This window comes from Pseudophryne corroboree (assembly GCF_028390025.1).
Source record: "Pseudophryne corroboree isolate aPseCor3 chromosome 3 unlocalized genomic scaffold, aPseCor3.hap2 SUPER_3_unloc_4, whole genome shotgun sequence".
NCBI lineage: Eukaryota > Metazoa > Chordata > Amphibia > Anura > Myobatrachidae > Pseudophryne > Pseudophryne corroboree.
Genome location: NW_026967530.1, coordinates 4,020,191 through 4,034,597, shown reverse-complemented (window position 1 = coordinate 4,034,597; position 14,407 = coordinate 4,020,191). Strand labels below are relative to the sequence as shown.

At 45.3% G+C, this 14,407-nt stretch overlaps 1 protein-coding gene across 1 annotated transcript in view; it reads left to right on the top strand.

Moving 5' to 3' along the window:
* LOC134984203 (uncharacterized) overlaps positions 1-14,407 on the top strand; it is a 182,146-nt gene that overhangs the window by 73,503 nt on the left and 94,236 nt on the right. Inside the window, exon 5 of the mRNA XM_063949837.1 lies at positions 13,368-13,449. Within this exon, the coding sequence (XP_063805907.1) occupies positions 13,368-13,449 (82 nt within the window). The remainder of the gene's footprint in view (positions 1-13,367; positions 13,450-14,407) is intronic.

Genomic DNA, 14,407 nt, shown 5'->3' with positions numbered 1-14,407 from the left:
GAGGCATCCTTGGTTAAATAAAATATGAGCATTAGAGTATAGCGGGTCACAAGGTAACAAGACCAGGAGGTCACAAGGTAACAAGGCCAGGAGGTCACAAGGTAACAAGACCAGGAGGTCATAAGGTACAAGAAGGTCCGCTATAAAGGTACAAGAAGCACAACCCCGGGGGTTGGTGCTAAAACCCATATAGGCCATTGGAAGCTCTGGCTGAAGGAATTCGCAGCCGCAATTTTCGATTCCATTGATCTCTCAGTACATAACAGGTAGTGCTTATGTACTGAACGATTGTACCGCACGTAATTGTGTGCAGTAGTTAGTAATCTGACCTAATACCATTAGAGTAAAGTGGTCACAAACGCTATTTGTACATTCTGACGTGATTTGTGTAATTTTTTATTTTTAAAAGGGAAGTTCGCTGGTCACTCAGGAACTATCTAACAACCTCACCTTTACTGGAAAGAGTAAGTGTCCTGCGGGTAACCCTCATATGTTCCAGTAAATAAAGGTTCACAGGGGCCCTGAGTTGGGTACAACAGCTCTGGATACAGTGATTGCAGTACTGGCCAACGTGGGCGAGAAGTGAGTGGGGTACTTGGTAAACCGCCACCGCCAGCCTGCCCAGGACATCTTGGTTTGTTTGTAAGGGTTCGCTGAAAACCTTGATATAAAGATCAAAGGAGTAGTAAGCAACACATGCAGATTATGGGGGCCAATTGTTCAGGTAGGGGGCGATCAACCTCGGTTCGGGTTGATTCAGAGAACCGACCAGTCGGGTCGGCAAGATACATCATGTGTGAAAAATACGGAAGTCACACAGAGGTTTTATGTGATGAATGGGAGAGAATGACTGTACAAGACAGGGAGAAGTTCCCAAGAATAGGTAGCTTCAGTCCAGAAGTGTTACAAAATTTAAGGAGGAGGATATGTCTCATAAAATCAACAAAGAGACGAATTCAGCATCATGATTATTTACAGCTGTGGCAACAGGAAGGTGAGATACAGAGAGGTTTGGCTCTGGCGGCGGGATCTGGGGCAGTCAGGAAACTGATCGCCACAGCCCCGCCACCACCATACATAGCAGGAGAGGAGTTGATTACGGAGAGAAACGCACTGGGTTGTAAAACACAAACACTTAGTAACCCTGTAAATGTTAATGATGTTAACCAAGTAACTCATGCAAGTATTAACCCGTGCAAGTTGTACCCTGTTTTGAACTTTCCTCAGGAGTGTGATCAAGAAGACGATCCAGCAACAATTTCAGCTCTCTCTCTAGCGGCCACCATAGCAGAGACCACAGTAGGCACAGCAACACCCACGAAATTAGCGAAGGCCCCTAGCGGAGGGATAGGTGAGGTCGTGTCAACGGGTAAGTACGGCACCATGCATTATACTGAAACAATTTCACCACAAGTTGTAGAATCTACACAGAATGAGGTTGTTAGAGTTAACCCTGTTAGAGTAATAGCAGTTCCCAATGGGAAAACAGATGTATCAGGAGCCACTCCCATAAGGAACATTGCCATGTACACTCCATTTTCCCGAATGGAATTAAGAACAATAGTGTCTGAATTTCCTGACCCCAGGAAAGACTTAGTTGCTAGCCAAAAATACATCAGGGATCTAGGTAACACTGTAGAACCCAACAACAAGGATTGGCAGATACTGCTAAGAGCTTGTTTACCTTCAAATGTCGACTCAGTTCAATTCTTAGCTGATTGTGGACTAGATAAAGATGTACCACTTTCAGATGTGTACAACAAAGATAATGTAAAAAGGATAAATTTACAGCTAAAGGAGTATTTCCCAGCCGTTGTTAAATGGAACAAAATATTCTCCATTAGACAAAAAGAGTCCGAAACGGCAACAGAATATTTTCATCGGGCACTATTAGAAATGGCAAAGTACACTGGAATAGAAGACATTAGGACCAACCCAAACCACCAAGAAGTAGCAGTATCTGTACTGATGGATGGTTTAAAGGAAACATTAAAGACTAGGGTTCAGACCACGCAACCATGTTGGCGAGGTCTGTCGGTGTCCACATTGAGAGAGGCTGCTATTGATCACGACAGAAACATCACTAGACACAGGGAGTCGCAAAGTGATAAGTTGATGGCAGTAAGTATACAGGCGCTGACCACAAGGCAGCCTGCGTATGTACCACCGAATCCTGTGGGTAAGTCAAGTATAATAACATGTTTTTCTTGTAACAGACAGGGACACTATGCACGAGACTGTAGAACAAAGAGTGTACAAAGATCTTTTCAACCCCCTAGACAACGACACGACACACGACATTGGGAGCAGGGTCCACAGAGGCGGAGTTTTGAGCCACATACAGGGGAAACAAAAAGATACCCCCCGAACAGAGATTGGCATGCCTCTGGTAGTTCCCAGCTAACTCCCCCACAAGTAGTTGCTGCCAACGGGATTCAGGGAGGTCAGCATACCCAATAGGGGTGTGGCCATACCTGTAATCTGCAGCCAGTGAAATTGATTGCCAGTCTTGGAAGTGAACCAGAGATTGCAATCAATGTAGCTGGTAAAACCTTAAACTTTCTTGTAGACACAGGGGCGGCCAAGTCAGTGATAAATTCGACAGTGGGCATGAGAACCACTGGTAGGACAGTTCCAGCCATGGGAGTAACCGGAGTAGTCCAGCACTACCCTGTTAGCAAACCAGCCGAGATTACAATAGGGCCTTTGCATACCAAGCATTCATTTTTGCTAGCTGCATCGGCACCAACCAATCTCCTGGGAAGAGACTTACTATGTAAGATGGGTTGCGTCATTTATTGTACTCCTGAAGGTGTATTCTTGGACATTCCTGAGAATCACGCTCAGGAAGTACGAGACATGTTAGACTCCCCATCAAAATTAATGTCACATCCCATTATGACAAATAGGAATCCATCCCAAATAGAAGAGATGACATCTCAGATACCAGAGTCACTTTGGACAAAAGATGGACAGGACACTGGATTAATGGCAAACGCAGCTCCAGTAGTTGTACAAGTAAAAGATGGTAGGATAGCTCCAAAAATCCCACAGTATCCTCTGAAGCCAGAGGTGGAGTTAGGAGTTTTCCCAGTAATAGAGCGCTTGCTACAACAGGGCATTCTAGTAAGAACGTCCAGCACAGCAAATAGTCCCATCTTCCCTGTTAAAAAGAGTGGGGGGAGGGGTTACAGGCTAGTGCAGGATCTAAGGGGGATTAACAAAATAGTTGAGAGTCAGTTCCCCGTAGTGCCAAATCCAGCTGTCATCCTAATGCAAATTCCTCCCACTGCCAAATTTTTCACTGTTATTGACCTCTGCTCCGCATTCTTTTCGGTACCTCTGCACCCTGACAGCCAATATTTGTTTGCATTCACATACAGAGGAGTCCAATACACGTGGACTCGGTTACCCCAAGGTTTCATAGACAGTCCAAGTATATTTTCTCAGGCTTTGCATGATTGTTTACAGTCTTTCCAACCGGAGGGTGGATCAGTATTGATACAGTATGTAGATGACTTACTACTGTGTTCAGATTCACTGGAAACTTCCCTGAAGGATACGAAACAGCTCCTGTTTCATCTTTCAGACACAGGACATAAGGTTTCCAAAGACAAGTTGCAATTATGCCAACCTAAGGTAAAATATTTGGGACACTGTCTAACACAAGGACTGAGACACCTGACCGCTGATAGAATCCAAGCCATTAGAGACATGACACTGCCACAAACCCAGCAACAGATCAGGACGTTTTTAGGAATGTGTGGGTATTGCCGTAATTGGATCCCAGGGTTTTCCATATTGGCGTTACCTTTGCAGGAAATGGTCTCCTCAAACAAACCTGATAGGATCTCGCATACAGACGAGTCCGAAACAGCATTTGAGAGACTCAAACAGTGCCTAACGCAGGCGCCAGCACTAGGTATGCCAGACTATGGGAAACCCTTTGAACTATACGGAACAGAAAGTGCTGGTTGCGCAGCAGGTGTACTAACCCAAAAACACGGTGATGCCAGCAGGCCAGTTGCATACTACAGCGCTCAGCTAGACACGGTAGCGCGATCCCTCCCCACATGCTTGCGTAGCGTTGCGGCGATAGCATTGCTAGTGACAAAAAGCGAAGATGTCGTGCTAGGCCACAACCTCACAATCCATACACCACATGCAGTATCTGCCTTATTGAATTCTGCCCAAACCAGACACGTCTCATCAGCAAGGTTTACAAGATGGGAATTGGCATTAATGGCCCCAGTAAACATCACCATAAGGAGATGCAGCGCATTAAATCCTGCGACATTTCTCCCAGGTGTGCCTGGTCAGACACAAAGGGTGGAAGGTGAGAGTGATGGGGAAGGAGGATTTAATACAAAGGAAGATGCACATGATTGTATGGAATATTTGACCCAAAATTTTACCGCAAGGCCTGACATCAGTGACAATCCACTGGAAGATGCAGAACTCACGTTCTACACTGACGGTAGTTGTCATAGACAGTCAGACTCGGGAGACTTGTGTACTGGATACGCAGTCGTAGATGACCAAGACACCATAGAAGCGGAACCGCTAGGTCCACCTCACTCAGCCCAGGTTGCTGAACTGGTCGCCCTAACCAGAGCATGTGAATTGGCTAAGGGTAAGTCAGCCAATATCTACACCGATTCTAGATACGCCTTCGGGGTAGTACATGATTTCGGAGCCCTATGGCGCCTCAGAAATTTCATGACGGCAGCTGGTACACCGATAGCGCATGCAGCTTATATAAAAAGGCTTCTAACAGCGATACAGGAACCCGACAGAGTGGCTGTTATCAAATGTAAAGCACATACATATAGTCAAGACCCAGTGTCACTTGGTAACAGCCGAGCAGACGAAGCAGCTAAGCTTGCAGCTGCTACCCCCATACAGACAGACACCACACAACTGATGGTATTTAATACCATCAACACACAGAAGTTGTGTGAGATGCAGAATTTGTGTTCCACACAGGAAAGAGCAGTCTGGAAGGCAAAGGGATATGGCCAGGAGTCCTCAGGGCTCTGGACGGATGGACATGGTAAACCAGTGGCCCCCAGAGCATATCTTCCATGTCTGGCTGAGGCAGCTCATGGGTTGACTCATCTAGGCAAGGAGGGAATGTGCAAATTGGTAAGAGCATACTGGTGCGCCCCAGGATTCTCCTCTCATGCGGGTAAAAGAGCAATGTCATGCCTTACCTGTCTGAGAAAGAATATTGGAAAAGCAATACCTACAGAACCATCCCATATCCCACCTGCCGGCGGCCCTTTCCAGGTAATACAAATTGACTTCATTCAATTACCCCCATGTCGAAATTTGAAATATGTACTTGTTTGTATAGATGTTTTCTCGAATTGGGTCGAAGCATTTCCAGCAGCTACAAATACCGCTATGTTTACAGCTAAGAAAATTGTGCAGGAATTTGTATGTAGATATGGTATCCCTAGAATCATTGAAAGTGATAGGGGTACCCATTTTACCGGTGATGTCTTTCAAGGAATGTGTAAATTAATGGGTATTGATAGCAAGCTGCACACTCCGTACCGTCCGCAGGCGAGTGCGAAGGTCGAAAGAGTGAACAGCACTATTAAAAATAAATTGAGTAAAGTAATGGCAGAGACAGGATTGACGAGGCCAGAAACTTTACCCATTGTTTTGTATAGCATCAGAACCACTCCCAGGTCCCCTCTTAACCTGTCCCCTTTTGAAATTCTGTTTGGTCGACAACCGCATGTCATGATTAACCCTCAGGATGATTTGAAATGTAACAATGAAGTAACTGTAAAATACTTGATTAACATGAGTAAGCAGTTGAGGAATCAAAATGATAATCTGAAGTTGGTGATTCCTGATTTACCAGATAGTAATTGTCATGACATTGAACCTGGGGATTATGTAATGATACGAAATTTTCTACGCTCAGGTTGTCTTATTGATAGATGGGAAGGACCATACCAGGTCTTATTGACTAGCACCACAGCATTGAAGGTTGCTGAGAGAGAGACTTGGGTCCATTCATCCCACTGCAAAAAGGTTGCTGATCCAGAGAGGTCCCGTGATAAGGAACAGACGGTAGAGGTTGTATCACTGGAGTGTCTGTTCCAGGAGGACTGAGGCGGCACCTGAGCCTTGAAGACCGAAAGCAGTTGTTGACTCCCTTCCCCCTTTTATTGTTTTTCTCCACTTCCCATCCCCTCTCCCTTAAAATTTCTTTTTCCCCCTTCTCATTCTTCTCTATTTCCTCCTCGAAGATGGACTTGCCCCAAGAGACTGTGATCCGGATTTTGATGTTAACCATGATGTTGACCAGAGCAGTCTGTGCCGGCGAGAGTACCATAGAGGTCGAGAGAGGTTCTGGAATGGGTTCCGATTATGATGATGGAGGCGTAGTTTTCCAAGATCAACCAAACCAACAAGCAAAGGCGAGTATCAGAAAACGATCCGATAGAAGAAATTGTGATGGATTGTTAGCTGAAGAAAACTGTATCTGTAGGCTCTGTGACAATTTGATTGAGGATGGGTGCATAAAGAAATGCCAATCCAGTTTTAATATCCATATGGACCGGCATCCATTGAGTGACTATCACTCCTTAGTGGGTAACGTATTGAACCAAACAGATTGTTGGGTATGCTCTCAAGTACCTCAGGGTCATAGCAAATCAGGGCTAGTACCATTTCCTTTAACGTTAGGGGAGGTACTTGAGCTAAGTGGTGGGAGACCGGTGGACCGGAGGTTTAACATCTCCAGCCCTCCTAGTTTGAAGCTCCACCAATACCATGTGGATAGGTCCCTCTTATGTTTCAATATCTCCAATCCCCGTAAGCCGGGAAATTGGGAAGTGTCATGGAGCAACCTTACCATGACCTTCTCACACAGAGCAGATAGAATGCCTACAGATACAGAGCTTGTACGCCACATAGCCAGTAGAGGAAAATCTTTCCGGTATAGATACACCCTAGGAAATAGAATTACTAGAGTTGGAGAAGTATCACCAGGATACTGTGCACATATCGTACAGTCTGATACGTGCATTAAGCAGATGGAAGAATTAGGGTCAGGAGATTTCACATGGAAGGTTTGTAATATGGTAATGTCCTTCTCCGTCCCATATGTTCTCCCCGATGATGCATATTTCATATGCGGGAGAAAGGCGTACAAGTGGCTTGCCCCAAACTCTGAAGGATTGTGTTATATTGGAAAGGTATTGCCTGAAGTGATGACTGTTACACATGACAAAATGAAGGACATACACCGTGGTGCCCAAGCTCCTTATACTCACACTCATTACGAGCACCGAGTTAAAAGACAACTGTCAGAAAGGTTAGAGCATCCGGCCTCTGATCTTATCCATGAATCCACCGGGATTCAGGTTCTGGTAGCGTTAGATTTCACTCGCACCGCTCGGGGAGTGATGAATTATAGATACATTTCCGCACTCGCCAATTTGTTAGATAACATCACTGAAATGTATGATGACACGTTCAGATACACTGGAAGAGAACTTCAAGCTTATAAAACAGAACTAGTTCAGCATAGGATGGTTCTTAATTATCTTACAGCAGTAACAGGCGGATATTGTGTTACACTGGCAACACAGTACGGCATAAAGTGTTGCACGTATATCACAAATAGCACCGAGGATCCGGTAGAGGTCATAGACCAAAAGATGGACGATATTCTCCAATTGAAGTGGGAATTTCGTCGAAAACACAATCTCACCCTTGCTGCTGTAGGTAATGAGCTGACTAGTTGGGTGTCATGGTTGAACCCGCGAAATTGGTTCTCCGGTTTAGGAGACTGGGCTCAAGGAGTCATAATGGATGTTGGAAAGTTTCTCCTATGTATTTTAGGTGTTGTTATATCTATTGGATTGATATTTAGATGCGGGCAGGCTTTAATGAGGTGCAAACAAAGTACAAGAGTGATGAGCTTGAGGAGTGAGGAAACTGTAATTAACCTGGATTTGATTTATGACCCAATGATAGAAACCAGGATGTGATGAAAAATGCGATTATACGGTCCGTTTCTTTCACCTGTTTTTCTGCTTTTCCCCAAGATACAAAGACCCCCTTGGACGAGGAAGTTGACGAGACGCTATACAGACAACAGACAAGCACCAAAGATGAAGTTTTGACCACTTGAGAAATGGACATTTGATGAACTTTGCCATGGATCCCCAGTTTCCCTAGTATTTTTAAACTCACGCTAGCCCAACATTTTTGTAAATCTGATGGCACTGACAAAGCTATTTGCTCATGCCCAAGGAGCAATACAGCGCAAAGAAGACGACTCTCAACAGATACCGAACAAAACTTCAACAACAGATGTACATTTCCCTGACATAGAATACCACCGCATTTACCGTAATTATGTCTTTTCTTCATTTCTACAACCCTCAGGTAATGACACACATAGTCGATAGGGAATACAGGCACAGATATCAGCAATCACATACTTCCCCCATTCATGTATCATCAACTAAAATGTGCATCCCCATTTTGTTACAACTGAAAGCCGAAATGAGCTCGGTAAAGTTTGACAGCCCATCCACAGACCTGTACCACGGGATAAGAAGGAATTCAAATGTATACTTCGCAATACCTCGAAGCTTGATTTACCACACGTACGGCACGATGATACATGACCCTCCAAACATGGACTCATACACACATGCTTCTGCTTTCTCACTAGGTCATACCCTCTTCACACCTACTCCTCTCTTCTTCCTTACCCAACCATGGAAATTAATTAACCCCTGACTTATATTTTTCTCCTTTTTTTGTTTTGAAGGTGGCAGTTATTATTGACTGCCAAAGGGTGGACTGTCAAAGTCAGAAAAATATCCCTATACACGCTGCCATATTTGCACCTCACGCTGGTCCGCGCTGCGCATGCGTGCGCTTTCCCGTGATAGCGCATACCCGCTGATGCGTGCACCCGCTCGCATCGGTATGCGTATTTACGGTAAAGAGTATGTAGTCGTAGCGTGCGACCCAATCGTTACATATTTTCACAATTAATGTAGTTTGTAGACCATGATCCCTTTGATAGATTCTGAAAGTTTGGTTAATATGGAATGTCCCTGAACGGAGGAATCCCTCTTTGTATTGTGCTAAGGGTCTAACAGGAATCATACAGCAGTGTTTGGTACCCATCGGAAGAGTATTTAAATAGCAATATTCCGGTGTTGGTTTGGAGCGTATTAATCGCTCGTGCGGATAGTTATGGACATAAGAAGTTTATGTCCATTTCTATTATTTACTCATACTCAGGTATGCGGCGGGAAACCTAGTTTCCCACCCACCTGAGCCGTTTGAAATCGTCACAGCCCACCTGTATGAATCACCCTATGACCTTTTGTTATAGTGCGAAGCCGAATTCCTGCGTCCAATGGACAATGAGGTTGTAGGGACCATTAGATTGCATTGTGTGAGTAGCATAAAAGACGGGCCTGTGGCATCCAGCTTTCACTTCTCATCAAACGGTTCTCATTGCTGATAATCGGGAAGCTGGATGTCCAGAGGCGCATGCGATCATACCCTTTGTGCGTAAGTTTTTCTCCGTAATCATATTGTCTTACTGTGAGCCAATCTCTCTCTCTCTCTCTCTCTCTCTCTCTCTCTCTCCCTTCTCTTTTTCTCGTATCTCCCATTGACTAATATTGTATTGTATTAGATCAGCATAGTATAGTATTGTATTTCTTGTACAGTTATTCGGTTAGGAAGTCTCTGTTATATTGTAGTGTATCATTTGTACTGTGATTCTTTTTGCAAGTATAATAGTTATAATACAGATAATAGGCTTTGGACCCTAAACCAGTATCTGTGTATTTCCTATAGTTTTAAGTGTTCACTTGAGCGTCGGTGACGCTCAAGCAGCTTTGTAGTTAGTCAGGTTACACAAGGTTGCACTTACACCCTGTATTCACATTAAGGTATTCTGTGTATTTCATTGATAAAAGGTATAGCGTTGTGAGCGTCTGCGTCGCTGGTGATCTCCTCGTGTTCTCGAGCGTCCGCTACGCCATAGCGAATCATTACTCTAGTCATCACCAATAACTTGTTGTCCTGTGATCACTGGGCCGTGAGCGAACGTGACGCTTGAGCGTCTCGCCTACGGCTAAGCGATCGTTACGCAACTAGCGTACCCTTACGGTACTTCTTAAGTAAACAGCGTACTGTGTTCTTAGACTTCATTAAGGGTTGTTTATACGACAAAGGAATTTAACATTGTCACCTGCAATGCCTTTTCCTTGTTGAATTGAGCTTTTCTCGAAGGACTTCTTGCAATGTTTGCAACCACTCGTTCAAATTGGGTGTTAGTGTTTCGCTGCTCCTTGATGATATATGAAATAAGTTGGTAAATGCCTAATTTCCTGTGTCCAAGAATGGTATTCCAACGTCTGTGCCAACCTTCTAATTTATTTTGTGTCCTTGGAATACCCAATGCATTATTTTCAGCTACAGACCACATTGAGGGGGGGGGGGGGGGGGGAAACTGGGAGGGGTTCTTGTTGACCTATTCCTAGTTCCTGTACAAGCTCTTCCCAGAACATAGTTGTCCTCGAAATATTGAATTACTTGATGTGCATTGGAAGGCATGCCACCTTTTAGCTCCACAAAAGCTGTTGGGATTTCACTTTCTGGCAAGAAAGCCAATGCCTGCAAATGTCTCAGTTGTAATGAAAATTCTGGGTCAGCTCCATACTGTTGCGAAAGTCCTGCTGTCTGTATACTTTTCCATATGTTTTGTGACAAATGGAAGAGACAGCATTTGTGTACACTGCCACCAAATTCATGTTTAGAAGCATTTATAGCAGCCAGTTCAAAGTCTGTCATTATAAATTGTGGCGCAAACTGTATGTCATTTTCCTCAGCAAAATCCTGCAAATCCGAAAAGAACCGTTAGTAACATTCCTGGCTTTTACTTGAGAGCAAACCATAAACTAATGGTAGAAACCTTTGAGTTGACTCATCGGTTCCAACAGGTGCATGTATAGTATATAATTGACGAAAAATGGTGGGACACGTTTTAAATGTCCCGTCCATGATCCAATATGGTGCCTCTTGCAGTTTACGCATATTGTCTACGGTGGTAAATAGCAGTGTTCAAAGTTCAAAAAAGCTTGGATCAGAGTCTTTGCAAGTACGATCAGATCCACCAATCAATGTAGTATGTCATTTGGCTGGATGTCTTCATTTTTATAAGGGTCAATGTCCCTCCTCTACCTGTGAGTTCACTTTAATTTACACATATCAACTATAGAGGGGCGGGGAGTGGGGTGTATGGAGGGGAGGCAGTCAATGTGACTCTAAATAACATATTACACTTTGACAGACATCATTGTTATGTGTGAACTAGGCCAAAGCTTTGAAAATAATAAACAACATGTGAGCTTGGAAATCACTTTGTGGTCAGGATAAACAGTCTGCTTTTAAACAATAGATTTGATCACTGGGGCACCACTTCGTCTAGACGTGGTCCAAAATAACAACTTTTGAAATTTCTGCTGACCCAACGTGACTGTGTAATAAATACACAATCCTAACCCATCTGGTACTGGGTGGTCTTCGGGTTGCCGGCGGCCGGCCTCCCGGCGATCAAGTCCGACCAGGTTTGCCGGCTGTAATAAGCCGGTGCCGCCATAAATAGGACGGTGCTGCCGGTAGGTACGGGTGGGCTTGCCGTCTGTAATAAGACGGATCGTCAGTGATAAGGGGGGAGAACAGACGGTCACTGCTGGGGAGGACGGGTGTCAGGTGCCGTCATGTTGGTGCCTTGGGGTAGCAACATGACGGCACCTGACACCCGTCCTCTCCCGTCTGGTACCCTGGGGGACAAAGGAGGGGGGGAATATATGGGGTAGAAGTCCAACCGGGTTTGCCGGCTGTAATAAGCCGGTGCCGCCATAAATAGGACGGTGCTGCCGGTAGGTACGGGTGGGCTTGCCGTCTGTAATAAGACGGATCGTCAGTGATAAGGGGGGAGAACAGACGGTCACTGCTGGGGAGGACGGGTGTCAGGTGCCGTCATGTTGGTGCCTTGGGGTAGCAACATGACGGCACCTGACACCCGTCCTCTCCCGTCTGGTACCCTGGGGAACAAAGGAGGGGGGGGGGGGAATATATGGGGTAGAAGTCCAACCGGGTTTGCCGGCTGTAATAAGCCGGTGCCGCCATAAATAGGACGGTGCTGCCGGTAGGTACGGGTGGGCTTGCCGTCTGTAATAAGACGGATCGTCAGTGATAAGGGGGGAGAACAGACGGTCACTGCTGGGGAGGACGGGTGTCAGGTGCCGTCATGTTGGTGCCTTGGGGTAGCAACATGACGGCACCTGACACCCGTCCTCTCCCGTCTGGTACCCTGGGGGACAAAGGAAGGGGGGGGGGGAATATATGGGGTAGAAGTCCAACCGGGTTTGCCGGCTGTAATAAGCCGGTGCCGCCATAAATAGGACGGTGCTGCCGGTAGGTACGGGTGGGCTTGCCGTCTGTAATAAGACGGATCGTCAGTGATAAGGGGGGAGAACAGACGGTCACTGCTGACAACCATCCTCCCGGAATCCAAACCGCCGGCAGACCGACAGCTGGATGAGCGCTCGCCACGAAAAGCTGTCGGTATGCCGGCGGTCGGGATGCTGGTCGTCGGGAGCTCCATTGGCGACAAACAGGGATGGGGGGGGGTGTTCAAGTAGAAGTAGGAACAGGTTGAAGACATTTTTGTTTTGGTATTATGTAATGTCAGTATTCTCGGTATTGCCTTATGTCGGTATTGTGTTATGCCGGGACATTTTTGTTTCGTTATTGTAGTTGTCAGGGTGATGCACTCCGGAATGCTTTTGTATCGGTAATGTATTTGATAGGGAGTGTGTGAACACTCCCACTCCTGGCGCACCTTAATTAAATGAATAATAAAAAAAGCTGAACAACAGCTGCAAGCACTAGGGGACTGCTAGTTCCCCCAAAGGCAGAGATAGAAAATATATACAAGTGCTGCGCTTGAAGTGAGCTTGGTTAATTGCTACTTGGTGAAAATATAAATATAAAGGTGTCTGCTCCAATCAATCAACAGCTCACACGGAACTTGCTAATAAACAAATTTAATAATACACATAAAAATAAAATAAAATGAAATAAAATAAAAGACAATTATAAAAACAAATGTTTAAAACTAGCTCAAGCACACTGATACATTTGCTGTATGGATCACTGAAATGAAAGTTTGTAAATAGTGTCACTTTAATGTTGCCACAAAGGACCTAATTGTGGTCTCTTTGTATCAATAGGGACTGGTAAGTAGCAGTTCGTACAGCCTGTTGGAGAATAAATGAAACAAACTCTTGTGCCTCTAGGCTACTGGCGTCCCAGTGCAGAGGAGAAGCCGCTGATTATAATTACCCGTCCTGCGGGAAATGTAGTGATGCGGCACAAGAGGTACCGGAGCAGCTGCCGTGCGTCTGCCGTTGGCACTAGCAAAGTGCAGATGGTAAGATCTAGGCAAGCCGGTCGTAATGCTGCAGTAATACGCTGGGCTGGCGTTCCGGTTGGAAATTCTCCACGGCTGATCGAGCAGATTCAAGGAGCACCACTGCGGGTGAGAATGACTGGCAACACTCAGTGCGTCCGTGAGCAATGTGAAGGAGTGACGTCAACGCGTTTCGTCCCGTATCCCGGGACTTCCTCAAGACGATGGGGCTCACACTATGGATAATTGGGTCATTGCTAATTTTATGCACCTGTTGACCAGTGTGGAGTTCATCATTATGTTAGCCTTCTAGTATGTAACTGACCATTATTATTATGCCTAGAAGTGAATATCATTCTGGTTAATTTGTTAATTTATTAATCATTTCACCATCTCTGTATTTACCTCATTTTGGTAACCTCATAGTATTATGATTGTTAATTTATATCAAGTTAACAGATTTTATCATTATAATCAGGCGGAACTTGCATGTCCTTTTTTGCTTTCACACACAGTGTTTTCATTTTTTATCTTATTAATCAATTAAGTATGCACACCTGGACCCCTAATGAATTTAGAGGTGGGTCCTCTTGAGGAGTTAAATACGGGCCTCCATAGTGTGAGCCCCATCGTCTTGAGGAAGTCCCGGGATACGGGACGAAACGCGTTGACGTCACTCCTTCACATTGCTCACGGACGCACTGAGTGTTGCCAGTCATTCTCACCCGCAGTGGTGCTCCTTGAATCTGCTCGATCAGCCGTGGAGAATTTCCAACCGGAACGCCAGCCCAGCGTATTACTGCAGCATTACGACCGGCTTGCCTAGATCTTACCATCTGCACTTTGCTAGTGCCAACGGCAGACGCACGGCAGCTGCTCCGGTACCTCTTGTGCCGCATCACTACATTTCCCGCAGGACGGGTAATT